This window comes from Sander vitreus, chromosome 21 (genome assembly GCF_031162955.1).
Source record: "Sander vitreus isolate 19-12246 chromosome 21, sanVit1, whole genome shotgun sequence".
In the NCBI taxonomy this organism is placed as follows: domain Eukaryota; kingdom Metazoa; phylum Chordata; class Actinopteri; order Perciformes; family Percidae; genus Sander; species Sander vitreus.
Window position 1 is genome coordinate 15,299,538 of NC_135875.1, and position 17,742 is coordinate 15,317,279.

The 17,742-nt window shown below is 41.9% G+C and overlaps 1 protein-coding gene across 1 annotated transcript; it reads left to right on the top strand.

Annotated features, from left to right (window-relative positions):
• Window positions 1-1,674: 1,674 nt before the first annotated feature.
• Window positions 1,675-7,113, top strand: metrn (meteorin, glial cell differentiation regulator). Its single transcript, XM_078279805.1, has 4 exons — window positions 1,675-1,986; window positions 2,560-2,993; window positions 4,524-4,583; window positions 5,275-7,113. The coding sequence occupies exons 1-4, from the start codon at window positions 1,880-1,882 to the stop codon at window positions 5,586-5,588; spliced, it is 915 nt and encodes a 304-aa protein (XP_078135931.1). The 5' UTR covers window positions 1,675-1,879; the 3' UTR covers window positions 5,589-7,113.
• Window positions 7,114-17,742: the final 10,629 nt, after the last annotated feature.

The window sequence follows — 17,742 nt, forward strand, 5'->3', positions numbered from 1 at the left end:
CCATAACTAAGTTTAGGCACTAATGTATTCATTTTTCTTTGACTGGGTCTGTTGCTTTGAAATGGTCTGCAGAAAACAAAGCTCCATCCTGCTGCAGACAATAAAGCAGCTGGATTTCTGCACATGTGCCTTTGTGTTGGTCTGAGGCCTTGTCATAACTCCATCAGAGGGGCCTAGACTTTCATCACGCACATGCACACACACGCGCAATAAAACACACGTACACGGAAAGTCACTGGCTCGGGGAGATGGATGGCAGTGATGGCACAAAAGAATATTTGATTTGGTTATAAATACCATGGCATGAAAGAGACGCCCAGCGGGGTTAAGGGCAGAGGGCATGACAACCAGAGAAGGCAAAATCTTCATCATCATCACCATCATACGTGATGCGTCTGAAAATCAGGTTAGCATTATTCAACTGTGACCAGTGCTTTATGTCTCCTCTTTTTCATTTGATTTAGACCCATGAGGATAATATATTTTCTAACATTTCAGAATTCTTTTGAAATGGCCGGTGTCATAAAAAACATAAGATGTTGCAGAATAAAGCACATAAAGTATGCTACTGATTTATATCTACAGAAAGCTTTATTATATAAGTTCAGTGGATTTGGGATATTAAAAAAAGGCATTCAATCATAATTACAACAAGGATTTTCTTTGGGTTTATCTACGTCTAACAACCATGACTTCAACAGAAAGTGGTTTTGAAAGAAAAGTTATAGAATATTCTGAAAACCAAGATTTCTCTGCTAAAAAAAACCCCCGCATCATAACGCACGTTTATGGTGCATTTAAAGTCCCCATCCACTCAAAAATGTGTTTTGCTTATTGTTACTTTACACGGATGTTTGAGCTTCACAGGAATTAGAGTTTGACACTTGAACACTGCTTTGACATTAATCTGCTGAAGAACAGAAAGTTTCTCTGCGCTCACATTGAATCTCAGTTTAACACGTGTGACTAGTTTGGAAGCCAATATGTAACTTACATATACCGGTATGTGATGTGGAAACTTAAAGCATCCAGTGCACATACACTGACGATGTACTTTACAGGGAAGTAGATGACTTCTTGAGTCCAGTAGTTCAACTTTGGAAATGAAACATATTTGTACATATGTAAAATCTGGATATTTTTTGGTTAAGGATTAGATGTAATTTTAAGAATTATTCATTAGTTAACTAAACATTTTTGTTATTTTTAGTAGAAAACCATATCAGGTGCAAATTATTATTCAATGCAGAGTAGTTTTGTCTTAAAACATATCTGGAAGGGGTCTTTAAATAATGATGAATTCATAATGTATTCATAGAGTACTTATCAAATTAAAATCACTTTTTTTTTTTAAAGCATTAGATTTAATAATAAGACAAGTTCCAGTAACGTAACATAAAATAAATAAAAACAGAAATCATAAAATAAACTGAAAGTTTCTGTAAACTCAATCAGCATGTCAGTTAATTAGTATTTTCTATGCAGACATGTCGAACACAATAGTGAATTGAAACCCTCGCATACTGTTACTCATTCTGCAGGTCAGACGTCCCTCCCCCTCCGCTGGGTGTGAGTGGTTTAAAGTTTGCCTTCTCGGACTCTGATTGGTCCGTGAAGTTTTTCGAGGGGGAATAACTTGAGAGCTCTGCGTCCCCCTGACGCACAGCAGTCCAGAGAGTTCAGAGGAGAGAGCAGAAAGTTTAGCAGTGTTCTCTTATCTTACACATCAGGGTAAGAGGATACAAAACTATGGAGGTTATCAGAGATAGAGTCAGATTTGTTTTATAGAGGAATTTTACTCGCAGAGGTTTCAGCTTTGGAATTATCTTTTTTGTAACGTTTTCTCTTTTTTTTTACTTTGAATCATCCGTTATCGAAAATGCCTGCTTTTGGGGTTTGGATTAACGCAATTTGGATTTTATTTTTTGCCGGTTTTGACGCGGCTTCTTCAAGCTATTCTGAAGACCAGTGCAGCTGGAGAGGCAGGCAAGTATTTTCATATTTTCTTTTATGGGTGCTCTTTCTGCATTTGGCTGAATGAAAAGAATATTCAAATATGCCGCTCAGAGATGCTACAGATGTCTCGCTGGCAAAGGACAATGTTTGTTTAAATGCAACATGTTGAGACTTGTCATTAGGGCGCAGTGAAAATGTTTCTAGTGCTCTGCTGCGATTGCGCCTCCGGGCTGTCTGCAGGAGCCATTGGGGGTCCAGACAGACAGGAGACTGAAGGATTAATTCGGATACTTGGAGAGAACAAAACATGTGGTGCATGCAGTTGTTGAAGAGTAGTTTTATTATGATACATATATTGTTAACATTCCTGCAGAGGACTTTTAGTTCTTATAAGTTTGGCCCTTAAGATGCTCTGACTGGACCCTGCTACCACTGGCTGCCGGTAGGCGGCGCTTTCACTGAGTACAATCTATTACAGTTCTACTGCAGTTATTTTAGGAAAGTATCCACTGATGATGCTGATGTTAGGGACTCATGTTCTCATGTTTTAAACCTGGAAACCTTTATATAACCCTGTCTCTCTTCCTTTTCTCCTTGTCACAGTGGTTTGTCCCAGCAGCAGGGCAGTGTGGAGCAGATCTCCCTCCACTGCTCGGAGGGCACACTGGACTGGCTGTATCCCAAAGGGGCCCTGCGCCTCACCCTCTCACCGCGCCTGCCCTCTGTGGCGGTGGGGCCTGGCGGCAGCAGCTCGGGCCTCATCACGGCCTGCGTCAAGCCCTCTGAGCAGTTCCACGGAGCCCAGCTGTACCTGGAGAGAGATGGGGTCCTGGAGCTCCTGGTAGGGGACCGCCTGGAGTCCTCTCCCCCACCGAGGGTTCGCTGCTTCAGCCGCCTGCCTGGGGAGAGGGTGGCTCTCTTCCTGCAAGCTACACCTCATCAGGACATCAGCAGGAGGATCGCCTCCTTTCGCTATGAGCTGAGAGGGGACTGGACCGCTCGCCTGTCGCTGGACTCCAACCCCATCAGCAGCGAAGGTGAGTCAGTGGGGCACGAGTCGGCCATGTTGGTTTGAGTGTGGCTACTTGAGGTCAAATAAGGAGACACTATGACATGTTTTGTCATTTCTAGCTAATGAATTAGTGAACAGAGGAAGTACAGAATAACTTTTGGTCAGTGTTATCTCCCTGCAACAGAAACTTAATTCTCAGATCATCATATTTCTAACTTCTGTCTCTCTTCATTGAATGACAGAATTCAAAAAAGAAACAAAACTCTTGTAAACCCACCAAACTGTGGTCAAAGTTCTCTTTCTTCCTTCCTGAAAAGTTTGGGGGATGCAAGGGTTTAACCCACCGGTGATGATATCATACACCATGAAATCCTCCCTGTAGATGATTCATAATTCATAACAGGCCTCTGTGGGCTGGTTGGACTTTCCACAGCCCATGCAGAGTGCAGAGAGGAGGAAGTGGCCAAACTTTCCCCAAAGGCGTGCTGGAGCAGGAGAGCCGTGGAGTGGGGAGGAGGGGGGACAAAAGCACAGTATGTGGGGCTTTCTCCAGAGTCCAGAGCCCTTTGAATGGGTCTCGCATGAGTATTCTGGGATTACTGCCGTCGCCTAGGCGACAGGGAGGCCTCTGCCCAGCTGAGATGCTCCACTCTTTTGTTGAGCTGCCTCTCTGTGGAGAGACTTGTCTGTAGGAGTATACTCCCCCCTCTACATCCCTCTCCCACACACACACACACACACCACATACCACACACACACACACACACACACACACACACACACACACACACACACACACACACGGCTTGGAAGGGGGTTTGCTGTGGACTAGAGAGGAAGGAATCTCATTTATCAAGCGGTTTTCACTAAGCAGGAGAATGTGTGGGGTGGGCAAGGGGCCTCCAAAGAACCACAAGAAGAACTTTAAAAAATGCCAGGACATTTTTTTTTTTCTACCCACAGTTTATTCAATGCAGACGGACAGAGCTTTACTGGTTTGGTTTGAATTTTTTTTATGGCCATCATCAAATCCTGTTACGACTTTAGCATGGTGCACCATATTATTATTTGTTTTTTTCAGTTTTTAAGAAAAATTGTCAAGCCTTGGCAGAAAGAAAGGATAGTATTTTGTGGGAAGTGTGATTGTGCTTTAAAAAAAAATCTTTGAAGTCCACCCCCACTCCTTATCCTTGGCCCCTGTCAGCAGGCTTTGATGAGGTGTGACTGTAGACACCCTGAAAGGCTTTAAGGGGGGAAGTTTCATCTGGCCTTTAAATTGTCTGGGGTGGAAAACCCTTGCACCTAAAGCTCCACTGGTCCTCCTCTGCCAACTGTAAAAGTAGCAGCTGTCTGTTAGAACGCAGTGGTTGGTCTCTCCTCATCTTTGCACAAAGGTTTAGGTCCAGAGTCACATCTCACATTCCTGTGCATGTGATCTGGAAATGCGGTCTTTGATTTCCAAAGGCATATAGGTGTTATCTAGCAGTTTATAGAGTGTTATGTGAGGTCATAACTGACTCTCCCTCTCTTTTTCCTTCCCTTGTTGTCTTTCCAGAGGCCTGCAGACCATGCAACAACACTGAGATCCTGATGGCCGTTTGCACCAGTGACTTTGGTAAGTTACCTGAAATAAGAAGTTGCCAATAGAACATATAAAAACCCAGTCAATCAGGAATGAAATGTCATTGTCACTCAGAAAGACACCCCTCCAATTCAACCAAGATTAACAAATTAAACCAGACCACCAAAAAGTCAGGCAGCAAAGCCGTAGAACATAATGATTTCACGTCAGGATCTACAAATGTGCAAATCAGTTTAAAGGCAGAGCACCCCAGTGCCTCCAAATCCTCTTCTCTCAAAAGTGCAAAGGTTAAAGGTGAAACAGCAGCTCACTGCAACCCCAACACACAAACACACACACACACACACACACACACACACACACACAGTAACCCCCCTACTGGAGGCACTGTAGTGGACTAATCCTGACATCGCCCCCCAAGAGAAGGAGCAGTGGACTAATCTACAGGCCTTTGATAGAGATGTAATGGCACTGAGAAGAAGTTCAGCTGGCAACAAAAGTTAAAAGGATTAGTGAGCAGCATTGGGCCTTCGTATGACTTTTACCATCAGTTGGTGGTCAACAAAAAATCACAGCACTAGCTAGAATAGGACAATATAATGTGCAACATGACAAAAAATACAGCCAAACATTTTAAAGTTTTAAAGTTAACAAAAACATAAATTGAAATTCTGTATTGTAAAATACCTATAGAAATGAACCTGAATGTCCTGTTTATCCACAGTCGTGCGAGGTAACATCCGATCAGTGGTGGAAGACGATAACCTACGGGCAGCGGTGATCAAAGTCAGCGCCACCCGGGTGTTTCGTCAGAAGTACGCCCTGTTCACTGGCAACAGTCGCCTGACCAGCCGGGGTGAGGTTAGGACTCTGCTGCAGTGTGGCGTCAAACCGGGGCCCGGCAGCTTTCTCTTCACCGGTCGGGTCCACTTTGGAGAGGCCTGGTTGGGCTGTGCTCCCCGTTACAAGGACTTCCAGCGGGCTTACACTATAGCCAAAGCAGCCCAGCAGATACCCTGTGAACTGCCTGTAGACTGAAACAGAAACTCTGCAGCAACTTGTCTACCGCTCAGAGTCAAGGCCGTACTGAAAGCCAGGCCAAACTCAGCCCTGTTCCATGTTTTGGAAGAAGCCATGGTGTGCAACTGCCGATGCCGCCATGGCGCCACCAACGTCTTCCCAAAGGTCTGAGGAGTGAAATCGTCTTTTCCCCAACACCATTTCAGTGCAATATGCAGTCACAGGGTCAGAAAGAACCTGGTGGAGTTGTGGCATGAGAGACGTGGTTGAAATGAAGATTAAAGCATTTGGCATTGGACAGTTTTTACACATAGTGATGCTATTATGCAGGTTCAGAGAAAATCTATTGTAAAGCTTTCCATTCGGGATAAATTAAGTCAAAGCCATCAATTCTGTCCTATTGAGAGTCATTGCTTTGAAACTCAGGATAATCTATTATTAAAAGTTCTATAGAAAGCGTACTGCCTATTAGTTGGTATCCCAGTGAGGATACACTTAGGCACCTTTTTGTTCAGTTAATGTCAGGCCATGGGAAAGTGATGTTCTGCTGGCTACCCCTGTACTGGGGTTATCCTCAGTGTTACTATTATTAAGGAGATTAGAAAAAAAGTCCTCACAAAATGTTAAAAAATATATATTTGCACTGATAAAGGAAAGGGAATGATCTGGAAAGTGTGATGCTGCAAGCACTAAAAACCAAATAAAAAGCAACTATATGTAGCATAGCAGAGCAATTGAGAATTTAATATATGTACAGAAAATGTGAGCACATACAGTAGTGACACAAAGCTAAGGCTACCTGAACAAGTTTCACAGCTCAAACTAGTGCTGAGAGCACTTTGATATTCTAGCCAACTCTGAGATTTTGCTTCTGTAATGAGATGCCGGATTTTAGGAGCACTGTATTACCATACATTTCAGTAGCCATGCAATATTTCTGCAAAATTGAACTAATTGGACTGTATTTGACTTTAAAGAGAATTATTTAAAATATATAATGGAGTGGAATTGCAGCAGTGTTGCCAAAGCAGTTATAAGTTTTGTTGTTGTCTAGTCATTCACTGCTCTGCTGATGTTGTCACAAGATATTTACCTGTATATAATCAGCAATGTTCATAAAACTGACGACAACAGCCATTCATAATTGTGTTATTATATGATATAAACGTGATGGTAGGGATGGAAAAATCCTCTAACCTGGACAAGGCTAGCTTAAGAGAAACACAAAAAATATGCATTTAATGTACAAAATTCTGTTCTGTAAAATGATTTCTTATCTAATGTGCACTATATCAACAAGGGGAGGGGTTCATACCAAATTGCCGTGATGTGCTGAAGCGGTATGTCTTAAATGCGTACACTGCCATTTTTGCTGTTTTTTTTTATGTAAATGTATGTGAATAGCAACGTAAATGTAAATATGTTGATAAGAAATTCTAGAAACAATGGCATGAAAAAAAAGTCTGTGGAAAAAAACATTGTCTCAGTATTGTGGATTATTTTTGTGTTTGTCTGTGTTATTAAAATATACTGTGAGAAAACACTCATGTATTTATTTTCTTCTTAAAGCCTTCCTTATATACTCACTTTGAACTCATTCTTTGGACATTTCACGCTCCACAAACATTATGCAGCTGGATCAATAATTTATCAACATTCTAACCCTCTCACCTGCAGTTTAACCTACACTATAGTATTTGGGTCCAAAGGTTTCTAGCATGGTAAACTTTTCTCAGACATAAGTCACTTCAAGTACCCATGAATCAGATCCCTGAAAGCTCAGAACAAATGGCGTGCCTGAGAGAGCGAGAGGCCTAAAAGGCAGAGAGATTTAAGGAGTGTTCAGGACCCGAGGGCGTACAGACAGGGAAGGAGGTAGAAAACAGTTTGGAATTCTGTTGTCCTCAGACTCCCATTTTCAGGATTCAGGAAGCAATAAATTGCCATTAAGGGAGCGGTGTGGCAGACTCGGCTGAGCTGAGGTGCCACACAGTCGCTCGCTTTATCCTGACCATGTGTGCGCAAGGACACAATAAAAACCAAATCTCTTTTCCACCCCACGTAAGACATGCGCCTTCAGCCTAGAACTAAATATTGTTTCCTACCTCAACTTGGATTTTATCTACAGCATCACAAACCATATCTGTTCCCCAAGTTCTGCTCTAACAGGAGGAGCTGCATGGTAGATAATACAATAATAATAAAACACCCATATTACTGAACCTCTATGATAAATTCACCACCTGTTTCTCCTCCTTGCAAAATTCTGCATTAACATGTACATGCACACACCTCAGTAAAATCTCAGATTTACTGCACGCAGTAAATCCGCTTGAAAAAGAGCAGCTGGGGAATTTACATGGTGTTTAGGTTAAATGGGGGGGAAAAAAAATCACAAAAGGTCAACATGCCTTCCATGTCTGGCGAGCTCTCTCCCATAGAAACACTGACACTGGTTTGCCACCGCATCAGCAGTTCATGTGAGTGAACCTCCAACCTCCCCAGCTATTTACTGCCTCAGTGGTCCTTGAAAACATCCCGTTGCAAACCCCCCCACACACACACACACACACACACACACACACACACACACACACACACCTCTGCCCCCTCCCCTCCAGTGCATCTGAGCTTACTGCTGCAGGGCTGATAAGCCAAAAACAAAGAGCACTGAAATTATACTCCAACAACTAATACATCATGTGCCATTTTGACAAAGCTCAACTTCCTGCATTGTTGTCACTTCTTTGTGACCCCAGCTTCAACCCCAAAACCACAATATTGATGTCAGTGTAGCCACAATGACAGTTTAGTTTTGCACTTGCTCAATAAAAGCTATTGCATTGTGTTTGCGTCTAACTTATTTATGATTATATTGCACACTGATGACTGCACACACTCCTTTGATGCTAAATGATATTCATTTCTTTTTGCAGTGCTGCAAACACAATAAACCCTCCTCCCCCCCCATCCACCCCACTCCTCTCTTTATTCTGTCCTGTTGTGTTGTTGAGGTCAGGTATGGACACGGCAAGGCGGGAAGCACTCAGGAAAGGGGAATCCAAAGCGATGGGAGAGAGAGTGGTTGGGTGTGGGCTTCCGTCAGCCCTTGGGGGAGTTAGAGGGAAGTGGCCGGAGACAAAGCTCCAGAGATGAGAGTACAGGCAGGGGCAAAGTGCTCCTGGACACTCCCTCGTAGTCCAGCACAACAACACCCCACCCAGTGCACAGGTCCTGTGTTTGCAGCAGAAACTCTCCCTGTTATCCAGCTATGTAAAGGTCCACACATCAGACCTGAAAATTCCTGATACTGACAGATATTGAACCTGCTAAATCTTTCTGATATTGGACTTCTCTACATGCATTCATTGTAATTTTCTTACTGCTAAGTTCAAGAATCTCCAGAACAGAAAGAAGTTATAGCGAAATTGTTATGTCAACCAGTATTTTCCCTCAGTTAGTCTGGCTTATAAAAATACACTTGACTTTGTTTGATTTCTGTCTGCAGAATTGCAATAACTTCCATTTTCACACATCAGGAACATGAACATCAGTGAATTGGCTTCAGTTTCGTATATATATAAACAATTAATTCTCCTCTGACAGTGTTTTATCCCTGTCCTGATCTCTCTCAGTACATAACAGAGCTTCTCACGCTTGTCCTTCACCTGGATCTCTTTCTACTGGAACTGTCTTTTCATGGCTTCATCATCTAATTTTTCCCATGGCTTGGACCGCAGCTGCTGTTGTGAATCCAAAACCGTGGTTGCCATACACTTGACGCACAGCGTTTGTATGAACTAGATTAGTAAGATGTGATGAACAAACAGCTGTGGATTTCATCAGGCTTTATTTTCCACATAAACAAATAATTTTGCCAAACTGGTAATCCAACCCACTGCAACCAAACATTAGGCAGAGTGGTCTGTATACCTCTTCCTGTGACTCAGTGGCTGTGCATCCTGCTGAATCTCCATCAGCTTAGCACCAGCTGACAGTGAGCCTACAGTCCATGACTACACTTTGGCATCCCAGATTCCCAGCTGACAGCACAGCTGGGAGTGATGATTCCTGAATGGAAACTGTGAATGCTCACGTCTAAAGACATGCAACCTTGCTATGCGCTAAGTCTTATCAGGCCAGGGAAATCCAAGTTCCAACCAAACAATAACTGTGATGGCAGAACTCTTTCAGTGCAACAATTTTTATTAGGCATTGACTCATATTGGTATTTTTGTAATGAGCAATTTGCAGAAACTGATGAGTAGCTTCTATTCACAGAGAAGAGGGAGGCATGAGAGAATAACGTGGCCAGCTTTAAAGTTGAGTGGGCAGTTTGGGCGGGTTGAGAGGTCAAGGCAAAATAGAGAACTGTGCAAGAGCATGTTTATCTGGCCATGTTATCCCTCTGAAGTACTAAAGGGAGGAGAGCGAGGAGCCCCCTTTGTTCCTCAAGAGCCTGCAGATGGCTGTAATCCCTTCCAAAATGCGCACTGAAAATCAATCAAGACTGGGTGGACATGGGGTATGAGTGTTGAGGCGGGCGACACTTTTCTCAGGGAGGGGGTCCCGCAAAGAAACACAAGTTGGGTCAAACAAGCGTCTTTGATGCTTTCCCGCCAAAAAAAAAGTATTGTAAGGAAAGACAGAGGGAATGAATTGTGACCCCCTCCAATGAAGGCCTGCTTGCTACCCCTCCGTTTGAGCTGAACACAGCTGCCATCTACTCACCGTATCCTGGGGGGCTGACATCGCCTACAGGGGGTACGACCACAAAAACCTCCAAATACTGACATCACACAATAAGGCTACTTAGAGACATTCACTGTGGCAGGATGAGGAGAAACAGGCTCACATAGTAGGAAAGAGATGGGTGGATGGGTGGATGGATGGATGTTTTACAGGTATGTTAACCATTGTAGTATTGTTAGCATTCAGACATTTGTCAATTAGCACTTAACACAAAGTACCGCAGAGGCTGATGGGAGTGTCATTAGGTTTGTAGGTATTTGGTGATAATTGAAAGTATAGGACAAATATAAATGTTGACTTGGTAATGGTTTTAAATACAAAGTTAAGGGATCACCAAAGTTATTACAATTTATCCTGAGGGTAGTCTATATCAAGAACGTTTCATTTCCGGGATTGTTCAGGTGCCGGAAGAAATTCCGCCAGATGTCCCTCATTTCGGCCGGATGCCCGTCACCTTCACCTGCTTTCTTTGTGTTGACATTCTAAACTGCGGTCGATGTATGAGGACTACGGTAAACTGCTCCTCAGATCTCTGCAGGGTAAATCCAGACAGCTAGCTAGACTATCTGTCCAATCTGAGTTTTCTGATGCACGACTAAAACAACCTTTGAACGTACACGTTCCACCAAAACAAGTTCCTTCCCGAGGCTATTTTGCAGAAGCACTGTTGCTCCGTCCGCCGAAGACAATTGTGATTGGTGTAAAGAAATGCCAATAAACCAGATCATGTTTTTCTCCTATCCCAGAATGCTGTGTTGACTATAGCCAGACCCTCCTCTGCCGCGCTGTGAAGGAAGGTCTGGCAAAGCGAGACTATCACGAGGTGGACATGAATGTCTGAAGCCAATTTTATGGCAATTCATCCAATAGTTGTAGAAACTAGTTTATTAAAAACCAAAAATGTGAACTTCATGGAAAGGTCAAGGGATCAAAGACGATAGGATTCATCCTCTGTGGACCTTAACAATCAAATGTCAAAAGTTGTTGGACATTTCAATCTTGACCAAAGTGGACGACCGCGGTGTTAGCATGGCTAAAATAAAATATGATCATTTTCTAAGGGTATCTTACGTTTGCCTACAGTTCGTCCTGTGCTAAAAACCTCATCTATCAACAAAACTCTTTGTAATACTAGAAGGGCACTCAGAGAGTGCAGACCTCCACCAAGGCCAAATGCCCTAAGTTACAATATTAATTAAAGTGAAAAAATAATTTGTGTATCCGCCCTGTGATTCTGATTTAGTGGGTTTTTCCTTGGCCCATGCTACACCCCACCAAGTTTCATGAAAATCGGGTCAGTAGTTTTCCCACAATCCTGCAGACAAACAAACAAACAAACCAATGGAGGTAACAATGACTCTTGAATCCGCTTACTCATACAGCTGCTGACGTCAGCCTTTTGGACACTAAACCCCAGACGGAGAGTCTACTAAGGAAAGAGACCTGTCTTTGGAAGGGCTCTCCAACCCTACCATTTAACCACAAGGATTATGGATTTCTGACAAAACCTGTTTGGTTATCTACACAAAGGAGAGAAACCTCCCTGGCAGATCAGTTCATTTCTTTTCTCCATACCTACCACCCACCTGTGTTTCTCCCATCTAAAACTACCTCCCCCTTTGCACCCATATTTTGCCTGTTATCTTTCTCCTCGACGAGAAGTTGTCTTGGGTTACCTCCTTAGAGACATATTGCACTGTGCCTATTGTTTAAATTGTTTATTAAGGAAAGAGGTAGGCAGGAACGAAACTGCCACTCACAGTGGTTTTGTTATGTTACTAGTATCTCCTTGCAATTTTCTTCTGCAAAACGCAGCTTTGGGGCAAGATTTGTCAACAGATACGCCTGGTGCGCAATGCTGTGAAATATGTGAAAATGTGATATTTAATAGCACTCTTAGTATGAAACTTGTGCAGGTGTTCATTTATTAGTATTAAAGGAAAAGTACATAATTTGATAGGGAATTTGTGTTTAATGATCAATTGGTAACATGTATAAGGTTTGTAGTGCTGTCCTGTTTCTCTTAAGCTTTTCTAACTTGTACTTAAATTAATTTCCTACATTTCCCAGAATACATTTGAATGATTTCCAGAGAAAAGCGGTGATGTTATTGCTTTTTTAAGTACGATAATGAGCATGCAGTATGTGATACTAGACTACTAACTCATGAACAATGCTGTATATCTTTGATCCAAATCCTCAACTCTATGCTCAACATGTGTTGTAGCTGCATTGCATTCTGGTCAATTGAGGCAGCTGTTGATGCCTCAGTGACCTTCAATAAAACCTGGTATGTATTTTGGTTTTAGCTCATCAAAACTATTTCAAACCACTTCAAAACTGCATGGGGAAATGTGTTAATATGATGTCATGTCAACTCAAAGAGCAGTTATTACTTTTTCCCCCTTTCTTAAAGGGTCAGTTTGCCAAACCGGAACGTTTAACCCTGTAACAGCAAAAGAGTGTTTTAGGTTAGCTTTTCCTTTTAACATTCATGAAATGAAACGTTTAAGTTACATACTTCTCACACTGTGCAATGTGACTAATCAATGCTAAGTGGCTGCTAGGACCACTTTTCATGTTGAATCGAGTGAAAAGTAAAAGAAACATATGAGGCCATTTACGCACCAGACGTGCTGACAGTCAGATGGCATGTTTATATTTCAACAAAGTGCACTCACACATTGTGCATCAGCCCAGCCGCTGTGGCCTGTCTGATGTGTCAGAAGCTCCCGAGCCTTCCTCTCCCTTCGCTCTACGCTCATTCCAGGGGAACATGTACGCTGGAATTCTCCCCCAATTAAGACAGGGATTAGCCAGGTCTGCTGTGGGAACTGGCCGAGTGTGGGAAAACAGAGGGCCTGTCCCTCTCTCCTTCCCTCACCGACACTCAGCCTCATTCTCACTCGCTCTTGTTCATCAAGCTGCCTCCCTCCCTCCCTCCCCTGTCTTTCTCACCCTTACTGTAACTCTTTCTCCACCATTTCTCACCCTATATTCTGTCTTTTCTCAACATTCTCATTTTATACCTTCCAATCTTACTCTGTTTAAGCCTCACTTGCAAAAATGCATTTTCTATTGTTTCCCCTCTCATTTTTATAATTATGCACACTGACCCACTTTATTTTTTCTTCTTTTTAATATTTTTTTCCCCCCTCTTTCTTCGCCACCCAGAATCTACATAGCTTTCAGTCCTGATTCTTCAAGGTTTTCTGAAGTGCATGGTTCTTCTGTGCTCCCCACTCCTGCCCCTTCCCTCCTCCCTCTTAATGCCTCTCTAGCCTTCATAGTGAAAGCTTGTCTGGGGGGGGGGAAAGCTTAGGACTCTTGCATGAATAGTCTGAGACTTTCAGACTGAAAGAGGGGGTCGAAAAGACAGCTCATCAGAAAAGAAAAGACAGGTGTCTCAGAAAACAGACATTTACATCGTTTTTTGTAGGCATTCTTGCATTAGTTCATTAATATATATAAATAAAATATATATACATAAAAAATGTATTGAAGGAATTAGGGCTGTCAAAATAATTTCGATTAATTAATCTGAGAAAAAATAACACGTTAAAAAAAATTAACGCAGATTAATCCATTCCATATTGACGTTTGCATACAGACGAAAATCTGGTGCCACTGATATGTCTGCACTTCTGATGTCTGAAACAGACGTTACAGGAAACACAAACCCCGCTGCATGTGACGCTAGTTAACACTATACTCAACAGCAGCTAACGTTAGCCTACCGCTAGCTAGTAGCTGGATTAAACACGGTTAAAATGCTGACAGTTAACGCTAAACTGTGTAAAGTTTGACTGTGTTTTACTGTAGAGGATTCAACACCGGTATGTAACAATCTGCAGCTGCCATCGGAGAAACAACACAGCCGGTGCGTTCAATGAAACTGGTAAACTACAGCCTCGTGGTGCATTTGAAGTTATTGTAAATGTCCTTTTCCTATCTGGTTGTTGTTTTTGTTGTTCAACAGCAATTTACTAGTGAAATAAGTTATTGTTATACATTATTATTAAATCATTTAATTTTGACCATATGGCCTTAGCAATAAACAAGCCGTTCTTTAATGTCACCAACTGTTGTTTAGTACCATTTTTTTTTCTTTTCTTTTTTTACTTTCTTAAAAAGTATCGGTTCAGGCACCGTTAATTATGTATGCGATTAATTTCGATTAATTAATCACAGAGTATGTAATTAATTAGATTACATTTTTTAATCGATTGACAGCCCTAGAAGGAATCCTATCATTCGTACATTGCACATAAAATAGGCAGTAACCTAAAAATCAGTATTGTGGGAAAATTCGGTAAACAACCCACAAAACTTGAATGAGCATTAACTAAACTTCATGCTCACTTTTCCATTGTCACTAATTTCATTCTCATGATCTTGCAATACTCTCACTGTCACAGCGGATTCCTCTCCCACTGTCTCCACATTCCTCATACTCATTGTCACCTTTTCTTCCTCATTCCCACTCTGCCTCTACTTTCCTTGCGTTCCCATAAATCCTTTCCCTGTGCACTCCTCCACACAAGGCTTGTCCGTTCCAATTATGGCAGGGCCGTCCAGCCCCCCAGCTCACACACACAGCTCGCTCTCATTAAGCCTGTATCAATTAGGCATTAACCTCCTAAAACAAAGGGCCTCTTGACGAGCAGCCCATCGCAGGCCATGTGAGGTACTTCCTCCGCATCGCTCCACCCTGCTTCCCATCCTCAGAACGACACATTTATCCAACCTCTTTCCCACTGTGCTGCTCACAAAACAAAATCTGGGCCCAAAAGCATCATCAACAAAACGGAAGGCAGTAGAGAAAGTGAATAAGCATCAAACATTTACTTTAATTTGTAATGTTGATAAGGTCCAGTGGCGGCTGCTGGTCTTTCAAAGAGGGGAAGCTCATTTTTGACCTACATCATAAAAATTGTCCATTTATTTCTACGTAATTTCTGCCCTACGTTCCTTTTCAAGTTCATTGCTCTTTTCATGCCTTTTATATGCCCTGTCAAAGTTAGACAGATCTCCAAACCCCACCTTTGACCAAAAACACATCCGTGAGATGGCTTCATCAAGGAGGCATGGCCAGCAGTACATTTTCTTTGTCACAGCACTTCCACTCAGCCAGCTTTGTCATACCAGGAGAGCTGAAAGACGTGTTACTTTGCCCTATCTTTTGCACTAAATCAATCTTAGGTGTTGATCTGCCCTGCTGTTAAATTCTAAGTTTCTCCTCGTAAGGAAGACTTTCAAATGGCTTCACCAAAATCAGGTCGACAATATTAGCAGTCTGCCATCGTGTGCAGTTTTCTAGCTGGCTAATTCACGCCTACGACACTAGCCTAGCCTACTGAATGAATGAATGAATGAATGAATGAACGAACGAACGATCTAATGCAACAATATTAAACTTGAAGGAGGAAATGTGGGAATTTGGTTAAACTGAAACAAGGAATGTGGTGTATAATTGTATGAAATGTATGATGAAAATTGGCTAGCAATTTCACCAAGCAAATACCAAGAAATAGGTGGCAGCAGTTTGTCTTTCGACTACACTTGCAAAGTCTGCGAAGGGCCTGAGCTTGAATAGCTTCGGTGACTTTTTATAGTACAAAATCGCTGTCAATCAAAAGGAGATGCAGTCTTTTGACAGACCCTCCAATCATCACGCAGACACCCGGAGTCCAGCCCAGCCCACTCCTCCATTCACCCCCAGAGACGCTGAGCGTCCGTGGGCGGGATATAATCGCAGCATTTATCCAATGAGCGACGAAGCACTGAAAAAGCAGCCCCATTGAAATCTGTTGACGTTAAATTCCCATAGAGCCAGGCAGATTTTTATTTTTAAAGGCCAGTTATTTCATGGATCCAGGATACTATGCATCCTGATAAAGTTCCCTTGGCCTCTGGAATTAAAATAGCCCCACATCATCCCATACCCTTCATCATACCTAGAGATTGGCATGGTTCTATTTCAGTTAGCCTAATAGCTGGTTTGATCTGCATTGAGAGATGATCTCATGGAAAGTACCCCATGCCAATCTCTAGGTATGATGAAGGGTATGTGATGATGTGGGGCTATTTTAATTCCAAAGGCCAAGGGAACTTTATCAGGATGCATAGTATCCTGGATCCATGAAATAACTGGCCTTTAAAAATAAAAATCTTCCTGCCTCTATGGGAATTTAACATAGGGATGTACTTACTTATGCCCCCTGTATTTTAAGGAAGAACATTTATTTATTCATGATACATTATTCATTCACAATGAAAATTGGTGTCCTTAAAGGTTGGATTTTTCCTCATTTTTTTAAATTAAGGCATTAAGATCAATTTCCAAAAGATCATTTTTGTATTCCTCTTTTTAGTCAAATTTAGCATGGGTGTACTCATTTATGCTGAGCACTGTATATATCATGCAGGATTTTCCTTCACAGCTCAGCAACCTTTAGTGGATTGTGTTATCAGACAAACAACACTGTATTGTGTAGGTACTAGTTTTCCATACCCAAATGAATAATGTACAACTTTACTTTGAATTTCAAAAAGTCACATCCGGTTATTTTATTTCACATGACAAAAAGGATCATACATTTTTGTGGCAGACCTAAAGGACAGAAAAATAACTACAGGTTTTGCCAATCCTTTTTTTTCTTGTTGTCAATATAAGATAATATGAAACCGTTTAGGAACATTTCGGCGGTTGAGATAGTAACCATTTTTGGATCGAGTGCTGGGCATGAGCTCTTCACTACAAAGGCATGTACAATATTGCAGAATGCAATGCTACAGTCCTGACATGAATGCTGTCTATGTGAAGCTTAAAATGCTCAGTTTTGATGAGAGAGTCAGAAAGGAGTCAATTTGACTCAAAGGTCATTTCTGTGGAGGTTTAGAATGTGTTATACTGAAGGACTAAATGCAACAAGCCATAAAAAACATCTAATGGTAATTAAATGGCAACTTCATAGTAACATTTTATGATAATGTGCTTTACTCCAGATAAAGCAAAATGATACTAAGTTCAGATAAATTGATTGGATTGATCAGACATACATATAAAGCACAAACAGTTTCCTACACTGATTGCAGGATGCTGCTTCTGGCCTTCATATCTGTGAGAGGAAAATGTACTAACATGATGAGTTCTAAGTGTTTCTGCTGCTGCGCCTGAGCCGCATTCACCACATGAACAAATCATTTCTTATCACTCAATTACTGCTTCACATAAACTGATTCATAGTTGGTAGGTTTGGGTGATAAATGTCATTGGAATTCTCTGGTTGAGAAAATGGGGAACTCAATGCCATAATTAAGATTTCTTTTAATTAATTAGATTTCAAACCAAACATGTCGAAAGCTGCAATCTTTTAATTGTTTCACTGAACTCTTAACAGATGTTTCATTTTAGATT

Excerpts from the sequence above, each read along its gene's own strand:
- metrn (XM_078279805.1), top strand. The coding sequence starts at position 1,880 with ATGCCTGCTTTTGGGGTTTGGATTAACGCAATTTGGATTTTATTTTTT. Across the intron at positions 2,994-4,523 it reads CAACCCCATCAGCAGCGAAG|AGGCCTGCAGACCATGCAAC; the intron begins GTGAGTCAGTGG and ends TTGTCTTTCCAG. Across the intron at positions 4,584-5,274 it reads CGTTTGCACCAGTGACTTTG|TCGTGCGAGGTAACATCCGA; the intron begins GTAAGTTACCTG and ends GTTTATCCACAG.